Here is a 15,017-nt window from a genome sequence, read left to right on the forward strand (position 1 = left end):
GTTGAAAGAACTAGTTTGGGTTACTCTAGAACAGTTTTCATATTAATTTCTTTTTTTTTTCTGCCCTCTATTTTGCTTAAGTTCAGGAAGAGAAGATGGTGAACACATGGTTTGGGAGGCTGTCAAAATCGCTGTTTTCCCCTTTACTGATTTCCCCCGTCGTCGTCCCCCATCCCCTCCCCTCCCCTCCTCTCCTTTCCTAACTTGATCCAAGTGAATGAAATGCTCTGATTTCCTGATTATTTTTATTTCAAATTTGTGATTTACTGGAAAAAGTCATGTGGTGGTTGGTGTCCTTCCATTGTCTGGTTAGGGCGGGGCTTCTGCGAGGCTGTCCTAGTGAGCAAGCATCCTGCCCTGAAGCAGAATTTGAACTTTAAGCCTGAGTTGTCACACTGGCACAAATGCTTAAAAATTGTTGCCCAAGAGCTCTGTTTAAAACGGGATCCAGTGGCCTGGCAGTGGTGGAAGAGAGCTGGGCAAAGCCATTTTGCCTTCTATTCTGTCTAGAGGTGGCATGTAGTGGGCACCATTTATCCTGTAGATCTTGAGCTGTTTGCCATGTCTCTGCTCTGCTCCTGGCACTGCTCCTCCATTGGGAAGAGCAGACTTGGAAAGTTGGCAGCACTGTGTCAGGTTACTGCATTTTTTTTCTGCTTGAGAGTGGTTTGGATCATTGTGCTTTGCTGTGAGAGGGGACCAGGCTTCTGAAGCGCTTCATCAGATGCTGGTGGACTCTGCCACGATTGGTAGTTCATATAGGTTATATATTTACACTTCTTGCCAATGCCGGCGTTCAAAACAGAACTGTTTTGCTTCTGCCAATCCTGGGGTCAGCATCACTTTAGAGGGGGTTACAAATAAGGTGACTTTTGGGTACTTTCTATTTTGTGTCCTTGTTCTTTGAGCAAGCAAAACACTTTTCCTTTTAATGAAGACTGAAACACCCCCAGCAAAAGCAAAGACTCTCCTTTAATCATATGGCTCCAGAGCTGAAAATCTGAACAAGCCATGCATCACAGGGCATGTTGATAAAACTGGCAATATTGGTGGCAGGCTTTGAAGTAGTTGAATTATAGGACTGGCATATCTGTAAGTGGTGTTTTGCAACAGGTAAGATGGTGACACAGCCTAATTTTACAGCTAGCACAGCCCTGCAAAACCTTCTGCAGTGCAGAAAAAAAGATGCGTAGTGCTCTGTCTGGCTTTCACTAGAGACTTAGCCTTACGTGACCTTACTGAAGTCACTGAAACTGTGCAGAGGAGAGCCTGCTGCTTCTTACTTGCTTTAACTTTGTACCACAATAGCAGGTGGAAAGCTGGCAGGCAGCTAAAAAAAAAACCCAAATAAACCCAAGTTTTTGGTTTTTGTGATGGGAGGAGAGCAGCAAAGGGATGGAAAGAGCAGGTTGCAAGATAAAGTTGAGTAGCAGGAGGGAACGTGTGTGGGAGCTGAGCTGGAGGCTATTGATTGGCAGCTAGGTCTTAACATCAGCTGCATAAAAGGAAATCGAAGAAACTGCCCAAATATTACCAGGATGAAAGGCAGGATAAATAGCAGAGCTGAATGCTGGGCTGGTCTGCCCTTCTGGAAGGGCGGCAGGTCTCCCCTTTTGACTTTGCATAGGGATTGCATAGCCCCACACTGTGCTCTCCTCTGAACCAGTGTGTGCTCATGCTGGATTTGACAGTAGGATTTGGGGGTAAAATTACCCTCTTCTGTCTGTGGGCAAAGTGTGTGGAGTATCTCAGATGCTTCTATACATTCAAAGCCTGGGATCTGAGATCTGTGTCAGGCTTGCCTTTCTCCAAAAGAAAGAAAGGTGAAAATGCATAAATCCTTTTTCAACTTTACATCTTTGCCAGCAGGTACCTGAATTAACATGCATATGTTGCAGAGCTCCACATAGTGCATTGGAAGATGAAATGGGAGAGGATGAGGCTTTTTGTACCCAGGGAGCTTGTGAAATAGGTAGTGGGAACAGAGGCAGCTTGCACAGTCCTTTGAGGGAGGGAGTCCTGCTGGGTAGGTTCCAGGTAAGTCTTAGGAACCCCTTTGCTTAATGCTCTTAAGCTCCTTTTCCCTCTTAAGATTCAGAGGATTTTGCTAAATGCCTAATTTCTCTTTCAGCAGTGCTAGGATGTGTGGAATTAGGAAAGAGGCTTGAAATTTCCACACCACCTTTAGTGGCTGCTAAAGAGAGTGAGTTACTGAAGACCAGTAACAAAAATTCGCCTTGTGGGGAAAAAAAACCCCACACCCAAAAACCAAATAAACAAAAGCTCTGAAATTTTCATCCCCACTGTCAGTATTTTGGGGCAGCAGCCTTTTGGTGTGCTGTGGTAGCAAATTGCAGTTCTGGAATCCCAGAGATTAGAAACAAGCCTGAGTAACAGACAGCTGGTGAATGTGTTTTAAAATTGTCCATTTAACCCAAGGCTGCTCCACGGAATGCTTTTTTAGCTCTTATATTTTTAGTTAGATGTGTGATATCTTTGGCCTTTCTGTAGGCAGACAGCCTGCATGAATTGCATGCTTCGTATTGATGGAGCTGAGTGCAGTCTTTAGCTTCTGTTGACTCGCCAGCAGTAGTGTACTGGAAATTTCTAATTCAGAAATAGGTCTTCTACAAATGATTTAACATCAGGCCATTGAAATTCATTTGTGTATTCCTTCTTAAGGCTATTAAAGATGTAGAGAAAACATTTAGCTCCAAATTAATGGTTGCATTTTTGTTTTAATCCTGCAGATGGGGTTGATTTATATCTCGAAATTATGTGCTGCACAGAGGAATTATAATATTGCACAGTTTTTAAGTTGTACTTAATTTTTTTTCATGCCAATATTTTCAGCTAGATGCTGTCTCTTTAATGTGGTGAGTTTTCTTTTTCATTAACTGTAAGGCGCTGCATTTCATCCTCTAGTTTGTATTCCTTTGTCCATTGAAATAGTTGTCTGAGGTCTATGGTGATTGGGAAGCTGGGACGAGGCGGAAGGTGCTGGGGCTCTTGCTGCCATCCCCTTCTTGTGGAGGGATGTAAAAGCAGAAGGGTGGCAGGCTGCCTGCAGTCTCTGGGGGGAGGCAGATCCAGCTGAAGAGAAGGAAATAGTGCACTCCTACATGCAGATAGAAGAGAAGAAGATGGGATTAAGTAACAGAGCAGAGATTTTGCACAATAGTGGCTGCTCTGATAAAATCTGGTTGGCTTTCCCTTGAGGATTATACAGAGATAAGCAGCCTTAGCTCATTAGCACCTCCCTTTCCTCTTGCTCTCTGATGATTGCTTTAGGTTTGATGGCAGGACTTGCTCTGCTCCGGGGTGCAGTGCTGGAAATGCAGCATATCCTGAAGCCTGAGATGTTAGGTCATATGCCATTTCTTGCAGCTGAGATAAGACTCTAGCTCAGTTGCTGTATGTATGCTTGGACCTTCCTCCTCACAGTGTTTAGTGCTCTTGGTGCATGAAAGCAACCATTAGAATCACAGGATTGAGTTTTTGAAAAAATGAGCTTTCTTATAGTCATTCCCACTAACACAAGTCCCGAAGTAGTGATGGAAATGAGCTTAACTTTGTAATTCTGGAGAGCATGATGGTCTTTGAAAATTGATCTGGCAAGTATTAAAAAAGAGGAGTGATGTTTTTCAATGTGCCTTCAAGTTAGGTCACTAATGATACTACTGCAATATCACAGTCACTGCAAACCTTAGTTCTTTGAAAGAAATACACGAGATGCTCCCTAACTGTTGTACGTAGTTACACTGTATACCTTGTGGCAATCCATACACATCCCCACTTGCGAAAACTGGTCTGAGCAATTTCCAGCCCTCAAATGCTTTTTACCAGCTCTTGCTGGAGGTTAACACTTATCCATATCTGCTGTTGATGTGTGTGATTGTTCGAGTGATCCTCTGACCTTCAGCCAGAAAAACCAAAGGTTTAAAGTCATTAAGGTCTTTCCTGGGCTATATTGGGATGTGCTCGCCTGTCCCCCAGGCTGATTCGGCTGGGATGCCTGCCTAGGTTGGGGGGAGACTTCGCATTTATATAGTCATGTTAAATGAATCCATTTGGAAGCATATTTAGTACTTAAATTAATGACAGTAGTTGAAGAATGGTGCTTTCCTGCTTTTAATTCATATACCTAAACCTACCCTATTTACTGGAACATAGAGAAGCTAGCTGCAGGTTTGTGCTATCTTGCATGCTTTTCCTGTGTGTTTTCTCAATGGCTCTACTCTTCGTAATTGTTAATTGCCTCTCCTTAAAGTTAGGTGTGAATCCTGCATGGATCTGCCTAGCTTTTGCTGCAGGCTTATCTCCAGCTAACTCCAGCACTAGCAGGAAAGGCAAAGTGACAAGTACATGTTAATCACAGTGGGCTCATGGCCTGTTTAAGGCCAGGGACATGAAAAGGGTTTAGAAATTAAAATATTGCTTACCATGACAAAAATGCCCTCAGGTTAGGTTCCTCACTCAGAATACGGGTGGTACATGTGAACTCTGCGCATCGTGGTGGGTGTGTCTTGCCAGGTCAGGAAGGAGAGGAAATGCTTTTCTGCTGGTGGTGTAACTCGTTTTGGACTGTAGCATCAGGTTATGTTTCCATGCCACTCGTTGCTGCCATTTTAATTTAAAATTTAAGAACAGCATTTCCCTTAAAAAAAAAAAAACTTCATCATTACGTTGACTCTGAGGATGTTCCCTGTCAGCTCTGCAGCAATGGCATCTGGGGTTGAGAAGGCTCTCAACTTCATCTCAGGCAGTATTTCCAATGAAAAAAATTGGCCTTTGGCCTCAGAAGATATGCAGCTTGGAATATAGCTATTACCTTGTACTGGAGCACCTTTAAATTATGCTCTGTGCGTTTCCTTTGTTCTGTGTCCGCAGCTGTGACTAGATGTGGGCAGCAATGCTGAACAGAGGATTGAAGAGGCTTTGGGAATTAAGGCCTTGCAGATGAGCAGGTCAAAAGTAGAAGGGAACAAAACTGAAATCATCACTGGTTCTCCCAAGTTCTTTGCTGTACTTATGTGGGTTAATCTAATCTCTTAATGTGATACTACAGCTGTCAAAAGCAAAGAGGAAACACTGATGTTGTGTCTCTATTGTAGGCACCGTTGCAGTGCTACTAACTGTGGTGTGCTGGGTCAGGAAAAAGCATTTCTTCGAAGTGATGCACTTCAGAGCGTGGCCAAAATAAACTGTAAAAACAGTTGCTACAATTCCCACAAACAGCTGTGAATAGTTATCTGGAGCTCTGCATAACCTGTGTAGCACACAAACAGCTCAAGATTTGCAGATCCCTCTACCCTTTACTGGAAGTAATCTTCTCTTTGCAGGAGCAGGAACTCCTCTGACTAGCACACTTGGGGAGGGCGAAGGCCCATTTATTTCATACATCACTCTGCTGATTTTCTGGCAGGCTCTTTGGTGGGGCAGAATAGCTTGGAGAAATGTGGTCATCCTCATTGCACTGGGCAGTGATTTGAGGATGTGGTAGAAAGGAGCCTGGGGGAGCAGGGACAGACGGACTGTAAATAGCTTTTCTCCTATGTGGTTGCATTGGAAAAGGCCAACTCATGGCCCCATCTGCTTTTGTTTTGTTCCCTAAGAAAGTACTAGTGGACAAACCCAGCAGTATGTTTTCCCACTTCTGAAATGTCTGAAACAAAAGGTTTTAGCTAGCATCCTTTTATATTTCTAAAGGGTCCTATATCTACTTTATCAGGAATGTATCAAGCCTCTAGTATGGAAAACTTTGCCATTTAAAACATTTTTTTCCCCCTAAAAGTCCTCTTGAACCTCTGAAGCCCAAGGTGCTCTTAGATAGGAAAGCTTAGATTTTGCAGGAGCTGTAACTTTTAAAAAAAGTAATACTTCTCCTTTTTATACAGTGGGAAGAAATTGGTGAGGTGGATGAAAACTACGCTCCGATACACACATACCAAGTATGCAAGGTAATGGAACAGAATCAGAACAACTGGCTTCTGACCAGCTGGATCTCTAACGAAGGGGCATCCCGCATCTTCATTGAGCTCAAATTCACCTTGAGGGACTGTAACAGCCTTCCAGGAGGACTTGGGACTTGCAAAGAGACTTTTAACATGTATTATTTTGAATCAGATGATGAAGATGGGAGGAACATCAAAGAAAACCAGTACATCAAGATTGATACCATCGCTGCTGATGAGAGCTTCACAGAGTTAGACCTTGGCGACAGAGTTATGAAGCTAAACACAGAGGTGAGAGATGTTGGGCCTCTAACGAAAAAGGGATTTTACCTCGCTTTCCAGGATGTGGGTGCTTGCATCGCCCTGGTCTCCGTGCGCGTGTACTACAAGAAATGCCCATCGGTGATCCGCAACCTGGCCCGCTTTCCTGACACGATCACGGGAGCAGATTCCTCACAGCTGCTAGAGGTGTCAGGCATCTGTGTCAACCACTCAGTGACTGATGAGGCGCCGAAGATGCACTGCAGTGCTGAGGGGGAATGGCTGGTGCCCATCGGGAAGTGCTTGTGCAAGGCAGGGTACGAGGAGAAGAACAACACCTGCCAAGGTAAGGGTTTGCAGGGATGGTGCCGTGCTGAGGCTGCCAAGGTGATGTGTGGTCTTGGCTTTCTTCTTTTCCATGTCCTTCATGCTTGGTTGAGTTGACAATGGTGGGTCGGGTTCTCACTTCCACTGAGGTCGTTTGAACGACCGTGGCAACATGAAGAGGCCGGCCTTGGCTGGATGTAGTGGGACTTGACACCTGTGAATGGGTCTTCCTGGTACTTACAGGGCTGTGGACAAGGAGAATCTGGCATGCCACTATTACCTCTGGAGCACTGTACTGTTGGCTCCATGAGGTGATTGCAATCTTACCTGTTATTTAAGGCTTTATGCTTTTTTCCCTCAGTGTCAAGGTTTCCTTATGAATTTTAGAAGCTTGGTTTCTTTTTTCTGGACTGTACCAGGGAATGTTTGAAGTTAATCTCCTGATGCAAGATGCATTTTGGTTTTGTATTTAAAAGAGTATGTTTTTCTCTCTCTTTCACTCTATGGGTGTGTGTGGGGAATTTGATGTTGTGTGAGTTAATGATTCTCCTCTTCGCTAAATAGTTTAATACAAAGCTGCTCAGGTGTTCAGAGTTAAACCTAAAGCCCCACTGATAAAAATGCTTTCATACGTGCTGAAGTTTTCACACAAATAGCTGGCTGAGGTTCCTAAGCTGCTGGTCAGGATAGGTCTCCTGAATCATCAAGGGCCTTGTGCAAGAGATCTAGGGTATCTGAAGCTCAAGACTTAAAGAATACTGTTAAAGAAGTGCAACATACTCTAAGAGTGTATAAGCTCATTTTATGGTTTGCTGTATGACATGCTTGTTTAGAAAATTTACCCTTCCATTGTAAGTATGTAACAAGTAGCTTAAAACCAATTTGGACATAAAAGAGAAGGGGAAAGAAGAAAAAGATTTCCATGCAGTTTGTTTCTTTGCAAAATTATATGTTGGTCATCGATCCCATCTTAATTGCCTTGTACTTGCAGCCACTTGGTAATGGATAACCTGTGGGGAAGGCAGAGGGATTCTGCTCCAACCGAAGCTGGTGTTGCATTTTCTCTTCACCTCACTCCAGACATTTGTTACTGGTGTTTGTAGTGTTGGTGCAAAGGAGAGAGGAGTGCATATCCAAAGCAAACTGTGGCCTTGATCCTTCAGTCCTCGGTCACGCACTGTGCCCCTGAAGATTACATAGTTTAAGTCTCTTCAAGTCAAGGGTTGACTTGAAAAGAAAATATAAGTATGTTTGTTTTTGGAGAAACCTCTAGTAAACATCATGTGGAGTATACTTTTTGACCAGGATAGTCTCCTTTTTCTGCAGATGTAGTCAATATAGCAAAATCTGACTTGGTTTTGCTTTTCCTGTGCCAATAAAGACACTTCTCCCATTTAGGGGGGAAGAAGAGGCTGACGATGTTTGATACTGCACAAGGAGAGCTACGATCAGCATTAGCCCAAGCTGAGGAAATCTAGACTGTCACAGATGAGGGATGTGTGTCAGGTAGATCAGGAAGGATCTGCTTTATTATGGCTAAAAATACCGTGTCCCAGAATAACATGCACTGGTTTGGTGCTACGTCTAGACACGGGCTTCAGTCACCTATAACAATTTTTGGAGGAAAGGGGTACATCCATTAGTCACCTTTCAAATCCTGCCCTCCTATGCTGCGTGAGCAGCATGGGGTGTCTCAAAGCACTCTTAAGGATCTCAAAACCAAACAAAAAACCAAAACACCAAAAAAAACCAAACCAAAAAACTGTACTGGTTTAAACTAGAAACCTGAGACTATCTTTGAAGAGCCTGCTATGCCTGTGGAGCAGTTGGGTCCCTGGCAGTGCTGAGATAGCAATCTGGGGCGTGCTTTCAGAAGACCTGAGTGATCTGAGGTTCTGCTTTCCATTTTGGGGTGTGGGTTGTGTTTTGAAATTTATTTTTCTTAGTCATTTGAGAGGACATTGTCTGGCCCCGCAATTTATGACCGTGTTCGTAGTTTGGAAGTGTAAAGATGCTTTGTGGAGAGGTACCCTTGTTTTTCTGTCATAATGCATATCTGCATAAACTACTTTAGTACTTCACCTACAGCCTACACCCAGGGCAGGAGTTTATCACTTTAATTGCTCTAGAACTGTTAAAGCCCATAATTCTCATTTGTAGGAAAGCCCTAAATTCCATCACCAAATCAATGGGACGTTGGGATCTGAGTGCCTATGGGAAAGTCTTTTTGAGGGCCCCATTTGGATGTCCTGTGTTTAACCGAGGTCATCATGCCAAACGTTTCCTGCTGGTTGGCTCCGAGATGCTCAGTTGATAGGAGACATTCAGCCTTAGGCCATTTAGGAGGTCTGCCTTCAGTGGGTATGGAGTTCACGCTGAAACCCTGTGAGAGTAAAATGCTTTCCAGTTTGGATATTGTTATATTTACAAGAATGAGTTTTTTTTTCTAGGACAGTAAAGTTAGACTTTGCAGCCCATAAGCGGAATAGTAACACCAAGAAAGGTCCTATGTGCTTGTAAATGCTTTTTTTTTCTTTTTTTTTCCCCCCCCCCTTCACAGCCTGACTGGTGTTTAGGAAATGCACTCCATGTTCCTGGTTGACATGATGATGGTCTTGGCACTCTGCAGTGTAGCTTTGACAAACACCTAAATAACTTCTGACCTTTGGCTTGTAAATCACTTGGGTGCATCTTGTAAGCGGTCTGCCTGCTTGCTTTCACTGAAGCGTAAGCAGGTTATTAGTGACCACACTTTGGGAAACATTTTCAGCACAGAAGAGCCTAGCTTTATTAAAATTTCTCCTGCAAAGATGACATTTTCCAAGTTCTAGTGTCATGTCTGGACAGAGCAGACTACACTCTCTTATTAGAGGTGATGTAAATCCCAGTCACCCTCACAAACATATGGGAACTATTGAAATCCCTTCTGCCTACAAATCATTAATTGGCAACGATGTTCTGAATTCATCATCTTGTCAGCAGGGTTCCTGTTTGAAGAAGGCACTGACAGTAACAGCTGAGCAATTTCTGTCGCTGGGGACACTGAGGTTGTAAATATGACATGGTCTAATCTCCTTATATAATGTGCTCACTCTCTCAATTAATATAGGCAGCTAGGTAGCAGTTACTGTAAAGAACCCAAACTGTTTGGATTTTTACACTTCTTTTGGCAACATGGCCCATTTATCAGCAATTGCTATGGGACAGCTAGAGGTAAATTGTGACTGTTTTGGGATGTGTTTATAAAGGACCAGTGTTAAGGTCCATTATTCACAAGAATAAATTGCTGTACTAGGTAATAAGAGAAATGAAAGCAGTTGCTCTGTGAATTTCTACACTGGTTTCCAGAGCGGTGATTTGGTGTCCCTAAAGGACTGATGGTTACTGGCTTTGCCTCTGTTCAGCCAGCGCCATCTGAATGGGTCCTTGAGGAAAATGCCCACAATTTCAAGTCTCCCAAAGGTGGTTTCCTCCTTAGCAGGCCAGCAACCAAAGTTGAGGGCCAGATTCTAAAATGCTGTTAAAACCTGATGTGGACTGAAATCTCTGTCTTTACCCACTTAGCGGTTTGGCCAAACAATTTCTTATCTGCCCCAGTCTATGCTTTCCTTTTTCCTGCAGTGTCATAGGTGAGTTTTATTGAAACTTCAATTTTAGTTGCTTACTGTATACAGCAGGGCTCACCATTGGGGTTTGCATAGGAAATTAATAAAATTGCTGTGAAAAAGGCATCTTCTGGCACTTTTCTTTGTATTCATCCTCACCTTCAGCCCAATATGTTCTCAGTGAGAAGCAAGAAGCACTTTTATGCCTTTAAAGGCTCTGGAGCCTATGCTACTGGAAGGCAGGGGATGTTGACGTGTTAAGCTAATGAGACCCAAATACACTTGAAGTGGTGAGGTCCTGCTAGTGACTGGGGGGCTTCAGAGTGGTAACTGCAGATGTAATTCATTTGCAGAGCCTGATACTCAGCTGCTTTTAGAGCTGAATCACAAATTAATCAAATATTTGTTAAAAAAACCCAAACAAACAAACAAAACCAACACCTGCATTGAATGAGAGCCAAGCTGAAAAGGTGAGTAGTGAGTTCAGGAGGTCACAAGGCTCTCCTTCCCCAAAATCAGTGCATGCTGCTACTTGAAGAGACATCAAAAGGAGTACAGCTGGTTTTAGCCAGCTACAAGGCATGAACAAGATTACAGATGTTAGAGGTGGACAAAATAATGGAGGAAAACTCAGTGAAATCTTTCTTCACCCTTGCCTTCTTCTGAGGAAGAACTTTAAAACTGAGGGCTGGAGGGAGGATGGGTTGAGGTGTGGTTTTCTGGTGTTAGAAAGGAATTGCTGCCAGAGGAAATACTTGGATTTTTCTTTTTTTTTTTTTTTGGTAAAACAACTGTAGAATGTTCAAGCCCTTCTGCTGTCTTAAATATTGATGTTTGTTTGATTAGCCTTCCCTTAATCAACTTTGCTGAACATACCTCAATGCATTTACAAAACAATATTTATTTTTGCTGATTGCTCATTACTTGTGTTGCAATTCAGCAGAGCTCTTGCCAAGAGAAATGAGAATTTCTTATAGAAAACAAAGGCTGCAGAAAAATCTCATGTTTGCAGGTCTTTTATTCTGGATATAATTAAAACTAATTGACATAGGTAGCTAGCTTATGTAGATCAGAAGTTTACCTGCCGAATCAGTTCTCAGGCGATTTTGTTGCTGGCTGATTGGGGGTGAAGCAGAGTTACTTATCTTCCTCTGAGAGCAGTGCAATCAGCGGAGACGTTTGAAGGCCCTTTCCCAGAGCAGTGATTGCCCCCCTGTTGATCAGCTATTGAAAGGATGTTCGGAGGCAACTGGTTTTTTGCAGCTGTGCGGGAGTAGGCACGCAGAGGTAGTGACCCTTGGCTGGTGGGTAGCAGAAGGCACTGTCTGTGGAGTGTTGGGAGGCAACTGAGGGCTTGCAAAGGCGGTGATGGCAGAGCCATGCTTGATGACTCGTGTTTCTGTGTCTGCACAGCAGCTATCCCAGAGGCCTGACATGCGAATGAAACACATAGCTGATACCATAATAAAACCCCCCCCACAACCTGTATTTTTAACAAATCAGCTGTGTGTGGTTTCCTCAGGTGACGTAGTGCCGCAGCTCAGCTGTTGCCTTCCCTGTCCCCTTATTACTAAGAAATGGAAATGTGCTGCTGCACACGTAACCTTATTTTGGAGCTTGGGCTTTTGCTCTGAAGCAGCCAGTTTTTGCATCTGATGTAGGCACAGGAGGGGGGCAACTTTTCTTCAGCCCCCTCCACAACTTGCTTGCCTGCTTCTCTGCCTCAGGTTGGCTGAATTCTCGCTCTGAACTCCTTGTTATGGATGATAGAAAGACAGGGTACTGCTAAATCCTTCCTGTCTTGTGGGAGACTTCCCAGCTGGGACTTAGGTGAATAAGGCAAGTGTGCTTTTACCCTTGTGGTGGAGTGGAAAGCAAGCAAAGTCCAGGAATAAAATAAATATCTCTTTTTAATTGTTCTACTGGGAGGTGATTACATGGCAAGAAAAACATTGATGGAAATATTCAGTATACGGAGAACACTGAATTTGGAAATACAGTTGCCCCTCCAGGGAGTTCTTTGCCCATCATTCATACTTCTCATGCGTTTTTCTGATTAAAACCAAATTGGCTGGGAGTGTAGCATGGTAGGTGTTTATATAATTATGAGCTGAAGTGCCTAGTTAATTTTAATTAAGCACAAAACCAACCAGTGTCAGAATAGTGGAATTTTTGGCCACACAGTGTGTATTATCTTTTCAAATGTAAAGAAAATCACTTGAATGCTACACTTCAGCAAAAGGCAGTTGTCACTGGAGGGGAAATGGGTTTTACTCTGTAGAGAGGTGTGTGCGTGTATGTATTTAGGTGTTTTGTTCTGCAGCTGAAATAATTAACAAGAGCAGGGAAATGTTCTCCACAGATCAAAACTGTGTTGCAACAGGATTGATTAAATATTACTCTCTTCTTTTTTACTTTGCATGGGTATTTGCCTTCATTATAAGAGGCATGGTATCTGTGTATGCACAATATATTGTGCTTTGCTAATGAATTGTAACCTTCTGTACTACCTTGTATGCTCATAACCCTGATGACTCTGAAGATCTTTCCTCATTCTGCAGCAATGCTTTTAGGCCATTACTTTGACCAACTTAACCTTACAGTTCTTTGCAGTGTGGCTGCTGTGCAGTCACCTTCCAGAAGGACAGTTAAGGAGTACCTTATTCCTCCCCCACAAAGTATAGATTGAGCAGTGCAAATAAAACAAAGTTTGGAAATGGCTCTGAAAGTGTAAACTGTGAAGGTCACGTTTGCTTCTTAGCCATAAGATATTTTGGGGCAGATCTTAGGGTATGCTTTTTAGTCTGGTCCTAGATAACTAGCTGATATTTACTTGAATACTGACTTTGTTTGATTTTAGCGTTCTTGAATATAGGTTAGCCATTGGTAGCTTAGGGAATTTCTTAAATTATGAGATGGGAGAAGTGTTGCAGGAGAAAAGAAGCGTTAGTCATGGTGCCATTAGGTTCCTTTGATTGCCACCTTCGACTTTGAATTGCTTGGAAACAGCTTGCTTATTAATTGTGGTTTTTAGAACTCTGGAGAAATACTAAGGATAAACTGCATGAATGCTGTTTGGCAATCCAGTGAATTTAATTGCCTTGATTTAAGACACGTCTGTCCCCAGCTGCATGCTCTGTCCCATTGCTGGAAGCTGCTCTGGGCTCTGTAGAACTGGATAGTCTGCCCGTGAGCTGATGTGACCAATGGAGGCCTTGTCTTGATGCCCCATCCTGGAGGCAAATAAGATGTGGGCATTATCCTTGGATGGTGATCTTAGCAGAAGGGTGGCTGCAACCTCTCGAACTGCCAAGGGTTTGCCAGACATCATTTGTCAGAACCCTCATTCCACCTAATTTATATGGGGTATTAAAATGAAGTTGTACTATTGTGTTTTGTTCATAATTTGGGATTTTAGTTTTGTGTTTCTCATTTAAAAACACTTAGCAATAGTTAATGATGTGTTGACATTTCAATAATAAGCTTTTCTCTCTGCATGCTTTACATCTTGACCATTTCAACTTGCTTTGGGTTAACACTGAGGTTGAAATTCGGGCACTGCAGAAGGAGGCCACAACTGTGTCTTGTATCAACAAATTTGTAGCTTACTTTTTGTTTCATTTCCTTAGCTGGATAAACTTGTATCCCGTATAAGGTGAGTGTTCAGTAGACTGCAATAAGAGCAAAGAGACTGCAACAAAGATGTCTGCAGAAAGAGGTGAATCTGCTCTTCATGTAAACAGAGATGCCCATTTATTTTGCTGGAAGCTTGCTCATTTTCTGTCACTGAAGAAGTTAAGTATAGACACAATGGTATCCACGAACAATGCATGGTTAAGGTTATATTGAGCATGGTACTGATGTGCTTCTATTTTTTTATTTCCCTAAGGGTGGCTATGAGGTTGTTTAATACTGGAATGAACTCAGAAGAGTGAGGCTAGGTGTTATATAAACCCCAAACCATACACCCAAAACAGATTAAAGAAAAAAAGACAAAAGAGACAACGTCAGGCTTGTGGATGTCCCTTATTATTTTCATATACCTGTCTTGTCTTTATAAATATATATCCTTAAAAAAACAGCTGAAGTTTGAAGAACTGGGATTTGAGATGACAACTTTCTTCTCACTGTAAATGACAATTAATCAAGCTAAGGCCAAGGAAATACCACCCCCTGGAAAATTCAAGCTGTAATAGGTGCAGCTCAGTGGCATTATCAGGACAAATCCACTGGCTGGGGGGGGAAACAAGACCGTCCCTGCCTGCATGCCTTCCCGTGCCACCTGAGGCTATGTTCCTGGAAGCAGGGTGGGTTGGAGAGGATACGCATCAGCAGAGCATCTTCATCTGCATCTTCAGCCTGGCATCCTTGCACAGCCCACTGTAGTGGTGACGGTGGTGGGCTCAGCTCCCATGGCAGGTTTGCCTGGCCAGCGTGGCACAGGAGGCAGAGCCAGCTTGGGATATGACCCGTTTTTGCGGTGAGACTTGGTGGTATATCCTGAGTCAAGCCCTCATGGTAGGCTTTGAGTGGCTTATGAGTAGTTTTGCTGGCACTTCAGACGTGAGTATTTCAGTGTGGGGAAAGAAATAGTTAATACAGACTACTAAAAACATTTCCAGGTCCTACAAAAGGCTTTTCTCTGTTGGATCTTGAAGGGTCTACTTTATGAAGTAGGTCAGAGTCACTGTTCCCCATTTAATAAATGACAGCCTTGGGCCAGAGGCTGAGTTGTTCAGTGCCAGCTAGAGGCTGAAGCAGGGCTCTGGGTGTCAGTGCTGTACTTGATCCCATGTGCCTTTTTTATGGTCTTAGACTAACCTAAAACCCTTGTAAGATCATTCATCTCCAGGTGTATTCATTGGGAAGT

General features: G+C 43.1%; 1 protein-coding gene across 1 annotated transcript in view; it reads left to right on the forward strand.

Moving 5' to 3' along the window:
- Positions 1-15,017, forward strand: part of EPHA5 (EPH receptor A5) — a 195,907-nt gene that overhangs the window by 39,143 nt on the left and 141,747 nt on the right. The window contains exon 3 of the mRNA XM_010561456.1: positions 5,898-6,561. Within this exon, the coding sequence (XP_010559758.1) occupies positions 5,898-6,561 (664 nt within the window). The remainder of the gene's footprint in view (positions 1-5,897; positions 6,562-15,017) is intronic.

The sequence above is a fragment of the Haliaeetus leucocephalus genome, unplaced genomic scaffold (genome assembly GCF_000737465.1).
Source record: "Haliaeetus leucocephalus isolate CR32 unplaced genomic scaffold, Haliaeetus_leucocephalus-4.0 Scaffold145, whole genome shotgun sequence".
Classification (NCBI taxonomy): domain Eukaryota; kingdom Metazoa; phylum Chordata; class Aves; order Accipitriformes; family Accipitridae; genus Haliaeetus; species Haliaeetus leucocephalus.